The 16,428-nt window shown below is 44.9% G+C and overlaps 1 protein-coding gene across 8 annotated transcripts in view; it reads right to left on the bottom strand.

The window, feature by feature from the left end:
• The window catches only part of LOC135035683 (uncharacterized), a 231,396-nt gene that overhangs the window by 133,394 nt on the left and 81,574 nt on the right, over positions 1 to 16,428 (bottom strand). For all 8 annotated transcript variants that reach the window (XM_063954358.1, XM_063954360.1, XM_063954365.1 and 5 more), the window contains one exon: positions 2,986 to 3,073. In XM_063954358.1, the coding sequence (XP_063810428.1) occupies positions 2,986 to 3,073 (88 nt within the window). The remainder of the gene's footprint in view (positions 1 to 2,985; positions 3,074 to 16,428) is intronic.

Here is a 16,428-nt window from a genome sequence, read left to right as displayed (position 1 = left end):
CTTAATGTCCCAGTAATGGAGAAGTATACACCAGGGGTTGATAAGTGCCCAGTATAGGAGACTCAAACGTCTGCTGCCCAGGAGCCAAGAGCCCTGGTTCAGTAAGATTTACAGACGTACACAATACCGACAGTCATAATCCCGACAGCCTTTGGCCTAGAGTCAAAATACAGACACGGTCAAAATACCGACATTCATTATGTTGACATGTTCAACATGCCGACATACGGGTATATTCAATTGAAGTCAGGACTGCCATCTAGTCAGAAAATTGGCAGTTTCCGACTTTTTTTTTTGGTCGATTTAGGACTCAACCTATTAAATGGTACTGCCGTTTTTTCGACTTGTCGGAAAACACGTGGACCGGCAGATGAGCCGCGGATCCATGTGTTTTGAAGAGTTACAGCCAATTCTGACAAGATTTTGGCCCGTTTTTCGACAATGCTGATCCGAAACAGGCAAAACCTGTCGGAATTGTCCACTAATTGAATTCTGCACTGTCGGATCCTCTCAGTCGGAGAGGTTCCGACATGCATTGAATACCCCTGTTAATCAGAATACCTACATTTGAAATGCCAACATGTCAAAATACCGACATGAGGTTTTCTGGGGCGTTTTTGTGTGTCAATGTCGACATGGACACCGTTTTAGTGTACCACGTCCCCTCGCTTGCGCTCACCATGCTTCGGGCACACTATTATATTCCCCCTCCAGGTCCACTGGGATGGTAAAGCATGAACACTTCTTTGTTTTTGGGCAAAAATTCCTTAAAAACGCATGTCAGCATTTTGACAAGTCCGCATTTCAAATGTCGGTATTCTGACTGTCAGCATTTTGAACATGTCGGCATAATGAATGTCGGTATTTTGACTGTCGATTAATGGCTGTCGGGATTATGACCGTCGGTAGTGTGTCCGTTGGTAAATAAACTGCTGCCCAAGAGCCCAGTGTGACAGTCACAAAAGTAGGCGGACACTGCCAGCCAGTTATGGGAAAAGTTTTCCCTACACTAGAACATTTAGTTGGGAAAAATCAAACCTGTTTCATTTTCACAACTAGCAGGACTGACGGTTTCCTGACGTTTTTCAGTGTGTGGGAGCACATGAGTGATCATCGTTTACTCCCACACATCATGCCAGATTATCATTTTAACTAGCCAACTAGGTTGGTTGAAAATATATCGTTCTGGTGTATGGTCAGCTTAAGAACTTTTGGTCCAATCCAAATATTGTGTCCCAGAAAGATTAAGGGCCTAATTCAGTAAGGATAGCAAATTCTGCTAATCAGCAGAATTTGCTATCCTTTTGCACGCATGCTGGGGGCTGCCCATCGCTGGCCAAGGCAGTCCAGCATGCTGACCTGCGCCTCCCCCCCTGCTTCAAGCAGAAATTGCGATCACCTCGCAATTTCTGCTTGTCAGCAGAAACTAAGGTTGACTCCTGCCGATGCAGCTTAACTGCAGCCGCAGGAGTCCTGGCGCCATCTTACCTGTCACGACGTCTGCGTGTGATGTCACGCAGCCGCCACGAACGCGCCCCTGACATGCCCCCGTTCGGCGCGCACAACCCACCGTTCGGGTTGCCCCGCCCCCACAACGCTCCGTTTCCTCCCTGATTGATCCTGCCTGATTGATAGGCAGAGGCGACCGCATTTTCTGCAGCCCCCCGCAGAAAATGCAGACGCATGCGCAGTAGGGCCCGCTGCGTATGCGCCCGCGGCACCCCCGCTATAATTCCGGGCAGATCGCGATTTGCGATCCAACCTGAATTACCCCTAAGTGTACAATATTACATAAGCAGCAGAGCAACTTTGAGATAAGATTTCACACAGAACAAACATAGACAATTTTATATCTAAACATTAATTTCATTGGTAGAAACCTGCTAAACACAACCATGTTTTAAGACTAGGGCAAAAGGGCCTAATTCAGAGTTGATAGCAGCAGCAAATTTGTTAGCAGTTGGGCAAAACCATGGTGGTCATTCCGAGTTGTTCGCTCATTGCCGTTTTTCGCAACGCAGCGATTAGGTGGAAAATGTGCATGCGCATGGTACGCAGCGTGCATGCGCTGTTATTAAACACAAAACTTAGTAGATTTGCTGGTGTTCGTGCGGCGCTTTTCAGTCGCACTGCTGATCGGTGAGTGATTGACAGGAAAGGGGCGTTTCTGAGAAGTAACTGAGCGTTTTCCGGGAGTGTGCTAAAAAACGCAGGCGTGCCAGGGAAAAACGCAGGAGTGGTTGCAGAAACGGGGGAGTGGCTGGCCGAACGCAGGGCGTGTTTGTGACGTCAAACCAGGAACTAAACGGACTGAGGTGATCGCAATCTAGGAGTAGGTCTGGAGCTACTCAGAAACTGCATGATTTTTTTTAGTAGCAATTTTGCTACTCTTTCGTTCGCTATTCTGCTAAGCTAAGATACACTCCCAGAGGACAGCGGCCTAGCGTGTGCAATGCTGCTAAAAGCAGCTAGCGAGCGAACAACTCGGAATGAGGGCCTATGTGTACTGCAGGGGGGGGGGGGGGGGGCAGATATAACATGTGCAGAGAGAGTTAGATTTGGGTGGGGTGTGTTCAAACTGAAATCTAAATTGCGGTGTAAAAATAAAGCAGCCAGTGTTTACTCTGCACAGAAACAAAATAACCCCCAAAGATCCAGCCAATCATCTTTTTTGTCATTTTATAGGCTGAATTTTAAAAAATGACAGTTAGGAGCTGATTGGTTGCTTTTTTATCCCTCTCCAAGCTTTGATAACATTTGACCTTAGTATTTTTCATGACTTACTCCAATTATTTTTGGCTTATCCATAATATAGGCTATTAATAAGGAAATTCTATTTTATAGACCATGGTAGATTTCACACATAAAAGTGCATCTTATTATGCAACTGTATTTTAGCTTCAGAAAGAGTCTACAATGCCCAGAATATAATAAAAGGTTTAGTTTCCAACCTTAGGTACATGTTGCTCGTTCCAAGATACACACCTGAATTAAGGTTTTCCTGCTTGATAATTGGTCTCTGCATATTTTCTTCTGTAGATGAATCTTTCCCAAGTGATATAGCTGGCATGATCTAATAGTAATATATAGCATCTCAGTTAAAAAGTATATAACTGTGAAACCAAACACAAACAAATGATAAACTTTTGCTAGATACATTTTGAATATAACATGTTAGTGAACTGAATGTCTAAACTTAATTTTACATTTTTAAATTAAGAATTTTACAATTTTAAATGTGTAACTCCACAAGCTTTAAACCTCAGTATGATCAGAGCTTCATATCACTCCATATCACTAAACAGTGCCCCTTTCACAATATTTAATTGTTATGTTGACTGTTATAACCAGGATTTCAGAAGGTAAGTTAAATGAAAAGCAGTTTAATACTACAGGTTGAGTATCCCATATCCAAATGAGATAGTGAAACCTTTGTTTTCTGATGGTTCAATGTACACAAACTTTGTTTATTGCACAAAGTTATTAACAATATCGTATTAAAATGACCTTCAGGCTGTGTGTATAAGGTGTATATGAAACATAAATGAATTGTGTGAACGTACACACACTTTGTTTAATGCACAAAGTTATTAAAAATAATGGCTAAAATGACCTTCATGCTGTGTGTATAAGGTGTATATGAAACATAAATGCATTCTGTGCTTAGACTTGAGATATCATGGCGATGGGACCCATTATGGTATGCAATTATTCCAAAATACGGAAAAATACGTTATCCGTTTTGGAGCCAAGCATTTTGGATAAGGGATACTCAACCTGTATTTACACATCACTATCACAATTTGGTCTCTCTATATACCTTTGTGGCTGCAAGCTTGGGCGGGGTAACAATATTTATTTAAATATAACGCAATCTATAGTTTGTGACATATTCACAAATACAGTATATACATGGATGAGATAGCCTAAACTATAGATGAGAAGTCAACTTTAGGGTATAACCAGAGGACACACCACATTCATGCAAACAGGGGTTACAAATGCACAGAGCATCATGCAGGCTAAGCGGTATAGTCAATAACTGTCGGAAGCTGCCGTCTTGTCGGAAAGACGGCAGCTTCCGACAGTTTTAGGTCGGAAGGGGTTCCGACCTATTCATTACGGCCCCATTTTTTCCAAAAATCTGGAAACCCAACTTGTCGGAATGCTGTCGGAATGGATGCTGAACGCGGGCTTCAGCCGCCTAACAGCGTGCATTGTCGGAAGCGGGGCCAAACACGACAGGTTTTAGCCCCGTTTCCGACAATCTCAATCCGACTTTAAAAAAAAGTCGGATTGAGATGAGGGAGCTGAGAGCAGGAGACTGGGGGAGCAGCGGGGAAAGCAGGAACCCAGCAGCAGCATCCACCCGGCTCCAGCAAGAGAGGTCCCGCTTGCTGGAGCCGGGTGGACGCTGCCGTGAGCCTCCAGTTACGCTGCTGCAGCCGCTGCTCCCCCTGTCTCCTCCTCTCCTCCCCCGTCTGCTCTGTCTCCTTTGCTGCTCTCCCCGCTGCTCCCCCCACCGCTGCAGACATCCCCCCCCCCTCCCCCCGGCGCCGCAGACATCTCACCCCCCGGTGCAGCTAACAGTTCCCCCGATGCCGCTGACAGCAGCAGCAGGTCAGGAAACCGGGAACGGCCAAATCCAACAGACGGATTTGGCCGCTCTTTGAATAGGGGTTGTCGGGTCCATTCCGACAATTGCATGTCGGAATGGACCTGACTCTTGTTGAATATACCCCTAAGTAATATTAAGCCCTTCAAATTACACTTTGAGGCCTATTTATCAATTATTAGTTATGGGTGTTTTATGGGGTATATTTACAAAAGGTTCATTTTCATGGATTTCAAGTTGATGTAAAATCGACCTAAATAGATGTTGGGTTTTCAGTACTAAAACACACAGTTACTAAAAGAGGATTTTTTAAATTCATTTTTAAATGTTAGCAAATTTGTGTTTTAACCCTGGAAACAAACACCAATTTAGATCGATTTTCACTTATTTGAATTAGAGGAAAATCGATGAAAATTGACCTTTAGTAAATATACCTCTAAGTATCCCCCAAATGCATCTACAGGAGACCATAGAAGATATCAGATATATCTTCTGCGATCCCCTGTATTCAGTAGCACAGATAAGTAATTACTATACTTTCCTTATATTGTTTTTTTTTTTATTTTCATATATGACTTTCTAAGTTTAGGTGTGCCTGGGGTTTCCAGTGACCTTTCCTTCCCTGCTGGAGAGACCATAGCCTTAAGGTTCAATATAGTTAATGCCTCTCACGAGCTCCGTGCTTGGTAGTCAGGTAGAGTGGGTTGGTTTAGTTATTTAAGGTTAAGGTATATCATGTTGGGGGTTGTTATACTGGGAGGGTTGGCTATGTATTTGATGTTCTTACTTTTATGTTTCCTTTTTTGTTTTTGCTATTTATTGTACGTCAGCTATATAGTACAATATTTCAGGCACCTGTGGGTGTGTTGGGCTTTCATGCTCTTTTTTTTAATTCAGTAATTTTTTATTATTAGTGTTTTACATATACAAACAAAAAAAAACATACAGCAGCTAAACCTAGCTCAACAAACAGGTCAAGTACAAAAAAAAGTATATCAAAAACATCAATGACATTGGATTTACAGTATATCTGTTAAACAAGATATGACATGTAGCAGGCAAAATATCACATATATATAGTCAATACAACAATAAGGAGTCATTTCTAAAGCCTCCATGCTTGTCGCACCACCCCAGAGCAAACAGGCATAATATCACATTCCGTATTAGCTACAGTATACATTACACAGGATACCTTCCCCTTGTCATCACGTCCCACCCACTCCAAGGGCTGACATATTCCATCTATCCCATTTATTAGAGTATTTAACCAGCATGTCACTAGATCTAAACATTGCTCGTTCATGGCCAGAAACCTCGTTGACCAGAGCCCACCAATGAGATATATTGGGTAATTCATGGGAGAACCATTTTCTGGCTATTAAGACTTTTGCCAGAGTGGTTAAGCATAGTACATAATGATATATGACCAGAGAATGCGACTCTTCAAGGTCTAACCCGAATAGGCACAATCTAGAGTTCATTACTGGCAAGGATGGTTCTGTAAGGACAATATCATTCCAAACCGCAGCCCAAAATGGTGCCAACCTTGGGCATGACCATAATAGGTGCCAAAAGTCAGCACCCTCCCCATTGCACTTCGGACAGCAGGTATCAGAGCGAAGATGTGCACTATACAACATTACTGGGGTACGATATGTTCTATGTAATGTATAAAAATATACCTGCTGATATCGAACACACGGGTTGCTATAACGAATGGATCCCAAAATCTGTATCCATTGTTCATTTGAGAGATCGCCAATATTGCCTTCCCATTTAAGTTTCAAGGGGTCAAATAGATGAGAATTAACCTGCACATTCAATGTGGCATAAATCAGAGATATGTGTCCCCTGGACCCCAACGAAAGGAGCAATTTCTTGACTGGAGACACCGATATAGTTAAGGGGGCCGTACCCAGCTGCGCCTGCAGTGCATGACGCAGCTGGAGGTAGTGAAAAAAAGCAGTATTAGCAACAGCATAGTCGCCACGTAGCCGCTCAAATGATTTAAGAATACCATTATCATAAAGCTGAGCAAATGTTGTAACTCCCATCCGCCGCCATAAAGTATCCGAGGATAGGGGCAGTAGCTCCCTATAAGAGGCATTAAACCACAGGGGTGTATCAATATCAATGTCTTGCCAGTCAAAAAAGGTGTGCACCAATCGCCAGACCAGAAGAGCCTGTCTAAGAAAAGGGGGAAGACCAGAGAGAGTAGAGCCAGATAGCAAAAAATGAAGTAGAGAGAGAGGAGACTCCACCCACTCGGCATAAAACCCCAACAATGTGTCGCCACCTGCATCCAGGAGCCAACAAGAAAGGTAAACCAGCTGAGAGGCCAAATAGTATAGTCTCAAATTAGAGAGGCCAAGACCTCCATCTAACTTGGACTTAACCAGGGCCTTCATAGCCACCTTAGGCGCCCCGCCTCCCCAAACAAAAGAGTTCAATACGCTGTCAATAGAGGAAAAAACTTTTTTAGGTATGTACACAGGAGAATGTTGCAGCACATACAGATACCTGGGTTGGATAGCCATTTTAAATAAATTAATACGGCCCATCACAGTGAGAGGAAGCTTCTTCCACAGGTGAGCCTTCTTTTTAAAATTACATGTCACAGGCTCCACATTGAACGCAACATAGTCCTGCGGACAAGGAGAGATCCAAATCCCCAAATATTTAAACTGGAGGGTCCACTGCAGCAGGCAAGAGGAGTCCGTCACATCAGGGAGAACACCAGATATGGGGTAGATATTGGACTTGTTCCAATTTATCTGTAAACCAGAATAAGTTCCAAAATGATTAACTAACTGCAACATAGTGAGTAACGAATTCTCAGAATCATTAAGAAATAAAAGCATATCGTCAGCATATAGTGCGATAGTATCAACATGGCTCCCAACCTTAATGCCTACAATGTCCGGGGACATACATATGCAACTAGCTAGCGGTTCAATGGCAAGGGCAAATAGGGCTGGAGAGAGTGGGCAGCCCTGCCTCGTACCCCTCTCCAGTGAAAAGGGTCGTGACACATGACCATTGACTGAAACACGAGCAGCCGGGGAAGAATAGAGCAACTGGACCCACTGAACAAATTTAGGACCGAACGCAAATTTATGAAGCACTTCCCACAGGTACCCCCATTCTACCGAGTCAAAGGCCTTGGCAGCATCCAGGGACACCACCACTGCCCCCGCCTCGGACCGGTCCCCTCTCTGCAGATGGCAAAAGAGTCTTCGGAGGTTCTGTACCGTAGACTTCCCCGGCATAAAACGCATTTGGTCACAGTGGACAATAGATGTAACAACTTTATTTAAACGAACAGCTAAAATTTTAGCCAAAATTTTTACATCTGTAGATAATAGGGAGATAGGGCGATAGGAGTCCGGGGAGGTGGGGTCCTTACCTGGCTTAAGAATTACTATTATTATAGCCTCAGACATCGAGGGGGGCAAAGAACCGTATTCAAACAAAGTGATAAATAGTTCAACCAAATAAGGGGTATAGAATTCTTTAAACCATTTGTACAATTCAATGGGTATTCTGTCACACCCGGGAGCCTTAATTTTGGGGAACGATGCTATAGCAGCATCTAATTCCTCAGTGGTCAACGGGGAATCCAAATATTCAACAGATTCCAGAGACAGTTGTGGCAATTGTATATGGGAGAGATAGTCTCTCAGTTGATCAATTGTATAAGACACTTTAGACCCGTACAGCGAAGAGTAGTAATCAAAAAATACTTCAGTAATATCAGGGCACGAGTACTTCATAACACCCTGGGGATCACACACCTGTTGGACAGAAATACTACCCCTCTCTTCCCTAGATAGGAAGGCGAGATAACTACCCCCAATCTCTGCCTGTGAGTATAGAGAATGCTTGGAGAACAATAACCGACGCTTGGATTTATCTAAAAGAAACGTCGTCCACTCCCATCTGGCCATCTCCCAGCTAGCATGCAAGGAGGGGGATTTGTGCAAAATATAGTCGGCTTCTAATTGACAACAAATTTTTTCAAGGCGGGATTCCTCTTCCCTACTAGACCTTTTAATAGCAGCCACCCTTTTAATAAGGGAGCCACGGATAGAGGCTTTAAATGCATCATGCTTAACAGTAGGGGTAGGGCAGGAGGCGTTAAAATCCCGGAAGTCTCGCCAGTCAGCAATCAAATCAGCTCCATCACCCATTAAGGACAGCCAGAATGGGTTAAGTTTCCAAAACAAGACCCCCTGGGGAGACAAAGGATCTAAACCCAACAAGACAGGTGAATGGTCGGAAATCCCTCTGGGTAAGTATTTAATCTGAGTTACCTTAGGGGTCAAATCTGGTGATATGAGGGCCAGGTCAATACGGGAGAATGTATTAAAAGTAGCCGAATAGCAAGAGTATTGGCTCTAATGGGGAAACCGGACCCTCCAAATATCAATTAATCCCAATTCAGTAGTTAAATTAGAGAAGGAGGTAGGAGAAGGAGATGATAGATCAGTACGGGGGCTCTCTCAAACTTCCCATTACCTAGACTAAAAAAAAAAACCTAAATAGCAAAGGTCGTAAAAAGGGAACAGTTAGGAGTAGACACCCCCAACTACTATATCACAGCAAGGGCTCCCTGTAAAGGAGAGTGGCCCCCGGTAAAAAGACATACAAATAAACCTTCACATACAATAGTCAACCATATGAACTCTCACATAATGAAAAAAAAAAGAAAAACCTGCGAGAGAGAGAAAAAACCACAGAATAAACTGGCGGTACAATAGGAGCTCCACTCAGCGAGGTGCACGGGGTCTCTGCTCCAGCCACGCCTCGGCCTCTCTTGGAGAGTTGAAGAAATGGGTAGAGCCCTTACATATCACCTGCAGTCTGGCAGGGAACAGCATCGAATACTGAATCTGCCTGTCCCTCAGCTTTCGTTTGACCTGAAGAAATTGGGACCTGGATTTCTGTACGTCCATAGCAAAGTCAGGGAAAACAGACACAGAGTGGTTATCAAACTGCAACGGACCGTGCAACCTGGCTAGGCGGAGAATGGCATCCCGATCCTTGAAGTGGAGCATGCGGGCAATAAAGGTGCGCGCTGGGGCACCGGGAGGGGTGGTCTGAAAGGGTAAACGATGTACGCGCTCCACCGCAAATTGCGCACTAAAATCATCTTTATTAAACACACTGAGTAGCCAGTCCTCCAAGAATTTTTCTGGATGTGTACCCTCAGCTCGCTCAGGCAGCCCCACAAAGCGTACGTTATTTCTTCGTAAGCGGCCCTCCATATCCGACAACTTGGTTTTAATAGCAGCCATCTGGGATGAAAGGTCAGCAAAACTATCCTTGAGTGGTGCAGTCACATCTTCAATGTCAGAGACACGTTGCGCTACACCCCCCACACGCTCACGCAGCCTTTGCATGTCATGACGAATAATTGAGATATCAGCCTGAACCTGGCCGATCTTGTCCATCACCCTCGTCTCAGACGTATTGATGGCTTGCAGAATTTGCTGTGTGGATTGCATAACATCAGTAACAGAGGGTTCCTCCGAAGCGTGCTGCGGTGAGGGAGGCGGTGTAGCCTGGGTAGGCGGGGGTGTCAGCCTGCGTGGATTTCTAGCAAATCTTTCCAAGCGCGCAACAGTGGCAGCAGCATTGCCGGTTTTTCCCATACCACTGCAGGAGGAATAATCGCTTCAGGAAAATAAGAGTAAATAAGCACAAAGAGAGTGGCAAAGTCTTATATAGTGAAGCTTGGAGTACAGCAACTGCTTCAGGGAATTAAGAAACACAAAATGCACCCCTGAGTTTGATCAAACAGGATCCAAGATAAACAGGGCACAGTCAGTATTCATAGAAGGCAGTGCAGCACATCAGAATTGTAATCCAAATATGTTGAGAGAGACTCAGGCATCCAGCCCAATGCAGGGCCCAGGCATAAACATATAAACTGCAGCACACTGGGTGGGAAGCAGCGGGCCTCTGTAATTGCCAGCAGCAGTTATAATGGAGCATGTGTCCCAGCACCACAGAGAGGGGAGGGGAGAGTACCTTGTGCAGGGAGAGGTCACAAGCAGGGCAGAAGGTGCTGCTGCTGGCCGGGCACGTCCCTCCACAATGTCCAAATCTCCGCAGGTACAAGGCGCACAGCGGAGCCAGACGTCTCGGGGTGCAGGAGAGGTTCACACAGCAGCAGATGAGTGTGAATTCCAAAAACACCGGGGTTAAGGATGGGTTCAATGATGAAGAATAGGGAGCTACAGCAGCCTGCTGCCTACTCCATGCTGTGCCAAGCCACGCCCCCGGGCTTTCATGCTCTTACTGTGTTTCTATATGCATACCCTGTTTTACTATGAACAGTTAGTTGCATGGTCATAGAATGTGTGGGGCTGTACTGAGGAGATTAAGAGATCGCTTGTCATGAAATAGCTGAAATCGCACCAACCCAGTATAGTGTGTCTCCTAGAGGCACATTTGGTTAGGATTAAAGTTTATCACATAAAAATCATTGGGTGGGTGTGTCTTTTCACTCCACTTTTCATTCCAACTCTAGAAGAGTGCATTTTTGAATTCACAAATCCTTGTGTTTGGTTAACACTAAAGTACAGATTGACCTTCTTGGTCAACATGTATTTCTTGCAGGATTTATGCATGCTTCTCTGTTTGTACTCATCTCAAGTATGCCACCACCCCCCCTTCTCCCGCATTTAATTCAGAGGTGCTTACTGAAGGGAATTTCTTCCTCAATTTCTGGTTGATCCAGTTCTCTCCTCTCATAATACATTTTCTTGCAGTGACTCAGCACTAATATCCCAGCTCCTACTCCCATTGGTAGATGATGTACGTCATCTTCCTCATGAGGATTTAGACCACTGTCCTCTGCTACTTGCGCATAAAGGGGAAACCTGTTGGAAATTTAACCCATTTTGTTTTTTCCTGGATGAGAGTTGCCTAGAAACTTCTTACTGCCTGGGAGGGGTATTTTGGAGATAATACTAGAATGCATTTAAAGCCTTCTTATGAGACACACTATTATCTAGAATTGCTCAGCTAAAGAAGCATGGAAGGCAAAAAGAGGCTAAACTACAGCAAAAGTGCCATATGTTGGAGGACAAATACCTTATTTGTTTTTCTTTAGCTGATCGGGTGGAATGGTTAAGTGTGCATAGGGAATGGAATGCCCACCTCCAGGATAAATCTAAGAAGCCATCTCCCACACTATATTATTTGATGCAGGTGTTCTCCATGCTACTACACCCGCTATAGCCAATGTATTTTCCCACCATCTTACCAGTGTCTATGCCGCTAGGAATTATTACTCAATGGATACATTAGCTGCTTATTTGGATGATAGCCTCCTCCTCAGGGCCGAAACTAGGGGGGGGCTAGGGGGGCAGGCGACCTGGGCGCCAGATTGGAGGGGGCGCCGAGACCCCCTAACACCCGCCGCGGCACTTACTTTTAAAAAAACCCTTCTCCCGAGTGCCCAGCTCGGGGGGCGGGGTTTCGCGGAATGACGCGATTGCGTCGTGACGTCACGGCGCAAACGCGTCATTCCACGAAACCCCGCCGGAGGAGGGAGAAGGGGGAGCCCGGAGCCGCGCAGACGAGGAGGGAGAGGCGGCTGAAGAGCGGCGAGAACCGCTTCAAATGTAAGTCAGCCCCTCTCCCTTCCTCTCTCTCTCTCTCTCTCCCTCCACCACCTGCCGCAATGTGTAAAATGGGGACCTGTGCCTGCCGCTATGTGTAAAATGGGGACCTGTGCCTGCCGCTATGTGTAAAATGGGGACACTTGCCAGCGTACTGTGTAAAATGGGGACCTGTGCCTGCCGCTATGTGTAAAATGGGGACACTTGCCAGCGTACTGTGTAAAATGGGGACCTGTGCCTGCCGCAATGTGTAAAATGGGGACACTTTTTCCTGCCGCAATGTGTAAAATGGGGACACTTTTTCCTGCCGCAATGTGTAAAATGGGGACACCTGTCTGCCGCAATGTGTAAAATGGGGACACTTGCCAGCGTACTGTGTAAAATGGGGACCTGTGCCTGCCGCTATGTGTAAAATGGGGACACTTGCCAGCGTACTGTGTAAAATGGGGACCTGTGCCTGCCGCAATGTGTAAAATGGGGACACTTTTTCCTGCCGCAATGTGTAAAATGGGGACACTTTTTCCTGCCGCAATGTGTAAAATGGGGACACCTGTCTGCCGCAATGTGTAAAATGGGGACACTTGCCAGCGTACTGTGTAAAATGGGGACCTGTGCCTGCCGCTATGTGTAAAATTGGGACACTTGCCAGCGTACTGTGTAAAATGGGGACCTGTGCCTGCCGCAATGTGTAAAATGGGGACCTGTGCCTGCCGCAATGTGTAAAATGGGGACACTTGCCAGCGTACTGTGTAAAATGGGGACCTGTGCCTGCCGCTATGTGTAAAATGGGGACACTTGCCAGCGTACTGTGTAAAATGGGGACCTGTGCCTGCCGCAATGTGTAAAATGGGGACACTTTTTCCTGCCGCAATGTGTAAAATGGGGACACTTTTTCCTGCCGCAATGTGTAAAATGGGGACACCTGTCTGCCGCAATGTGTAAAATGGGGAATGGGGACACTTGCCTGTCGTACTGTGTAAAATGGGGACACTTTTTCCTGGATATGAAATTTATGTTAGAAAAGGCAGTTTCTCAGGTAAAAAAGTTCTGAAAGAGATATATATATATATATATATATAATATTTTTATTCATTTATTTTTTATTTTTTCTATTTTATTTTATTATTTTTATTTATTTATTGTAAAATATATGTATATTATTTTTTTTTGCGGGGGGGGGGGGGGGGTCAAATGACTACCTTGCCCTGGGTGACAAAAATCCTAGTTTCGGCCCTGTTCTCCTGTCCCTATCTGAATCAAGTACGGACTACCAAAGCTCCCCTCTGACCCTGGAGGAGGTGGAAGATGCCATTAAGTATTTTCCCCCTAGAAAGGTGTGTCAAAGTCAGAAAAATGTCTCTATGCACGTTGCCATATTTGCACCGCACACTGGTCTGCGCTGCGCATGCGTACACTCTCCCGTGAAGGCGCATACCCGCAATAGCGTGCACCCGCGGGCGCACGGTATGCGTATTTACGGTAGAGTTTATGTAGTCGTAGCGTGCGACTCATTCGTTACATATTTTCACAATTAATGTAGTTTGTAGATCATGGTCCCTTTGATAGATTCTGAAAGTTTGGTTAATATAGAATGTCCCTGAGCTGAGGAATCCCTCTTTGTATCGTAGGAAGGGTCTAACAGGAGTCATGCAGTAGTGTTTGGTACCCATCGGAAGAGTATTTAAATAGCAATATTCCGGTGTTGGTTTGGAGCGTATTAATCGCTCGTGCGAATAGTTATGGACATAAGAAGTTTATGTCCATTTCTACTATTTACACATACTCAGGTATGCGGCGGGAAACCTAGTTCCCCACCCACCTGAGCTGTTTGAAATCGTCACAGCCCACCTGTATGAATCAACCTATGACCTTTTGTTATGATGCAGGGCCGAATTCCGACGTCCAATGGACAATGGGATTGTAGGGACTGTAGGATTGCATTGTGTGTGGGGCATAAATAGGCAGGCCGACCACATCCAGCTCTCACTCTTCAACGGTTCTCATTGCTGAAAATCGGGTGCTGGATGTCCAGGCGCATGCGATCGTTTACCCTTGTGCGTAAGTTTCTCTCCGTAATCATATTGTCTTACTGTGAGCCAATCTCTCTCTCTCCGTCTCTCTCCCTTCTCTTTCTCTCGTATCTCCCATTGACTAGTATTGTACTGTATTAGATCAGCATAGTATTGTATTGTATTTCTTGTATAGTTATTTGGTTAGGAAGTCTCTGTTATATTGTAGTGTATCATTTGTACTGTGATTCTTTTTGCAAGTATAATAGTTATAATACAGATAATAGGCTTTGGACCCTAAACAGGTATCTGTGTATTTTCTCATAGTGTTGTGTTCACTTGAGCGTCGGTGACGCTCAAGCAGCTTTGTAGTTAGACAGGGTACACAAGGTTGCACTTACACCCTGTATTCACATTAAGGTATTCCGTGTATTACATTGATAAAAGGTTTAGACATAAAGGTATAGCGTTGTGAGCGTCTGCGCCGCTGGTGATCTCCTCGTGGTCTCGAGCGTCCGCTACGCCGTAGCGAATCATTACTCTAGTCATAGCCAATAACGTGCTGTCCTGTGATCTCTGGGCCGTGAGCGAACGTGACGCTTGAGCGTCTCGCCTACGGCTGAGCGATCGTTACGCAACTAGCGTACCCTTACGGTACTTCTTAAGTAAACAGCGTACTGTGTTCTTAGACTTCATAAAGGGTTGTTTATACGACAAAGGAATTTAGCATTGTCAATTGGGGACTCGTCCTGTCCTTCTCATATCTGCACTAGGTAGATCAGCAGACATTATCCCCCAGCAAAGGGTGGGAGGTTGTCTCGCAGTGCTGACGGGATAAGCGTCTGCTTCGCTTAGATAAAGAGTGCTGAAGGAATCCGGGAACCGGAAGTAAGAACAAAACGCTTGTGTCTTTTAAAACTGTTTATTTCTCTTCTGTCTTGCGTACACACGCACGCACATATATATCTGCATTTCTTTTTCATTTGTGTATTTTCGTATATCACTCTCCTACTTGCCTTTTATAGTTGATAAAATGTGCTGAGAGAGATTTGTCGCTATTTCAATAAGTTGAGTAAAGGTAACATAGTTAAAATATAGACAAACACACAGCTTGTCAGTGTGGTGCGCGGTAGATGATAAAGGATCCTCTACATTGATAAAAGTATAAATTGTGTTACGGTGGATCTTTGCTTTGCGTACACGTGTCTCTAACAAAGACTTGCGTACGCAATCCAGAGGCAGACGCACGCAGCGTATATTACGCGACGGAGCGTCTGTGTACGCCCACGTAACTCAAACCACAAGTTGATTTTTAACGCAAAGCGATAAGTAGCGCAACGCGGTAAATAACGCAAGGCGATAAATAGCACAAATTGATTTCAGCTTTCCAAAACTTAGTTTAAATACCTTACTTTACTGTAATACCTCTGGGGAGAGCTATCAGACTACGGGAAATGATTTTTTTTTCTGATCAGAAAACTATAAGAATGATATTGGGTTGAAAACGGTATGAGTGTATTGAATCCCGCTTTGTGGACTTTGTGATCTATGTGATAATCCCGCTTTGTGAACTTTGTGATCTATGTGGAACGTGATGAGCACGATCTGAGTGAAAACGTGCAACAGAGTGTGATAAAGTTTTCGTTGTATTACGCTCTGGCTGTTTTGGAGCACAGTAGGGAGACTCCAATGATCCTACCATTTATGGGCAACAAGTGTCTATAAGTGGTACGATTGGACCGCACGGTTGTATGTGTGACCAATAACGCAACGTGATATGAGGTCGTATATCCATGCGTAAATCTTGCCCTCATACGTGTTGTAGGGAGCACATGCAAGCGTGATTTGTGTAAAAGAAAAAGGAAGGGAATTTTCTCAGGAAAATCTCTAGAGATAGGGCCTGCAACGGCTACACGTGTCTGCTAGAAGGCGGAACGGGGATACCCGGAGCAGAAGAAGTTCAGTGGAAGAGCTTTAAGGATTTCCAACGAAGTTCTGTGTTTGGTGCATTTTAGGAAGTTTTTCTGTGTTAAAAAGGTCCACAATGGCAGCCAAGTGCACAACACAGAGACGGTCGGAGGTCAGGATTCAGACTCCAGAGGCTTGCAGACCCCGAGGGTCTGCTCGGTTAGTAATGTGGGGGAAATATGGTCCCCACTCTGAGACCTTT

Source organism: Pseudophryne corroboree, chromosome 2, assembly GCF_028390025.1.
Source record: "Pseudophryne corroboree isolate aPseCor3 chromosome 2, aPseCor3.hap2, whole genome shotgun sequence".
NCBI classification, from domain to species: Eukaryota; Metazoa; Chordata; class Amphibia; order Anura; family Myobatrachidae; genus Pseudophryne; species Pseudophryne corroboree.
This window is presented reverse-complemented; position numbering and strand designations above follow the sequence as displayed.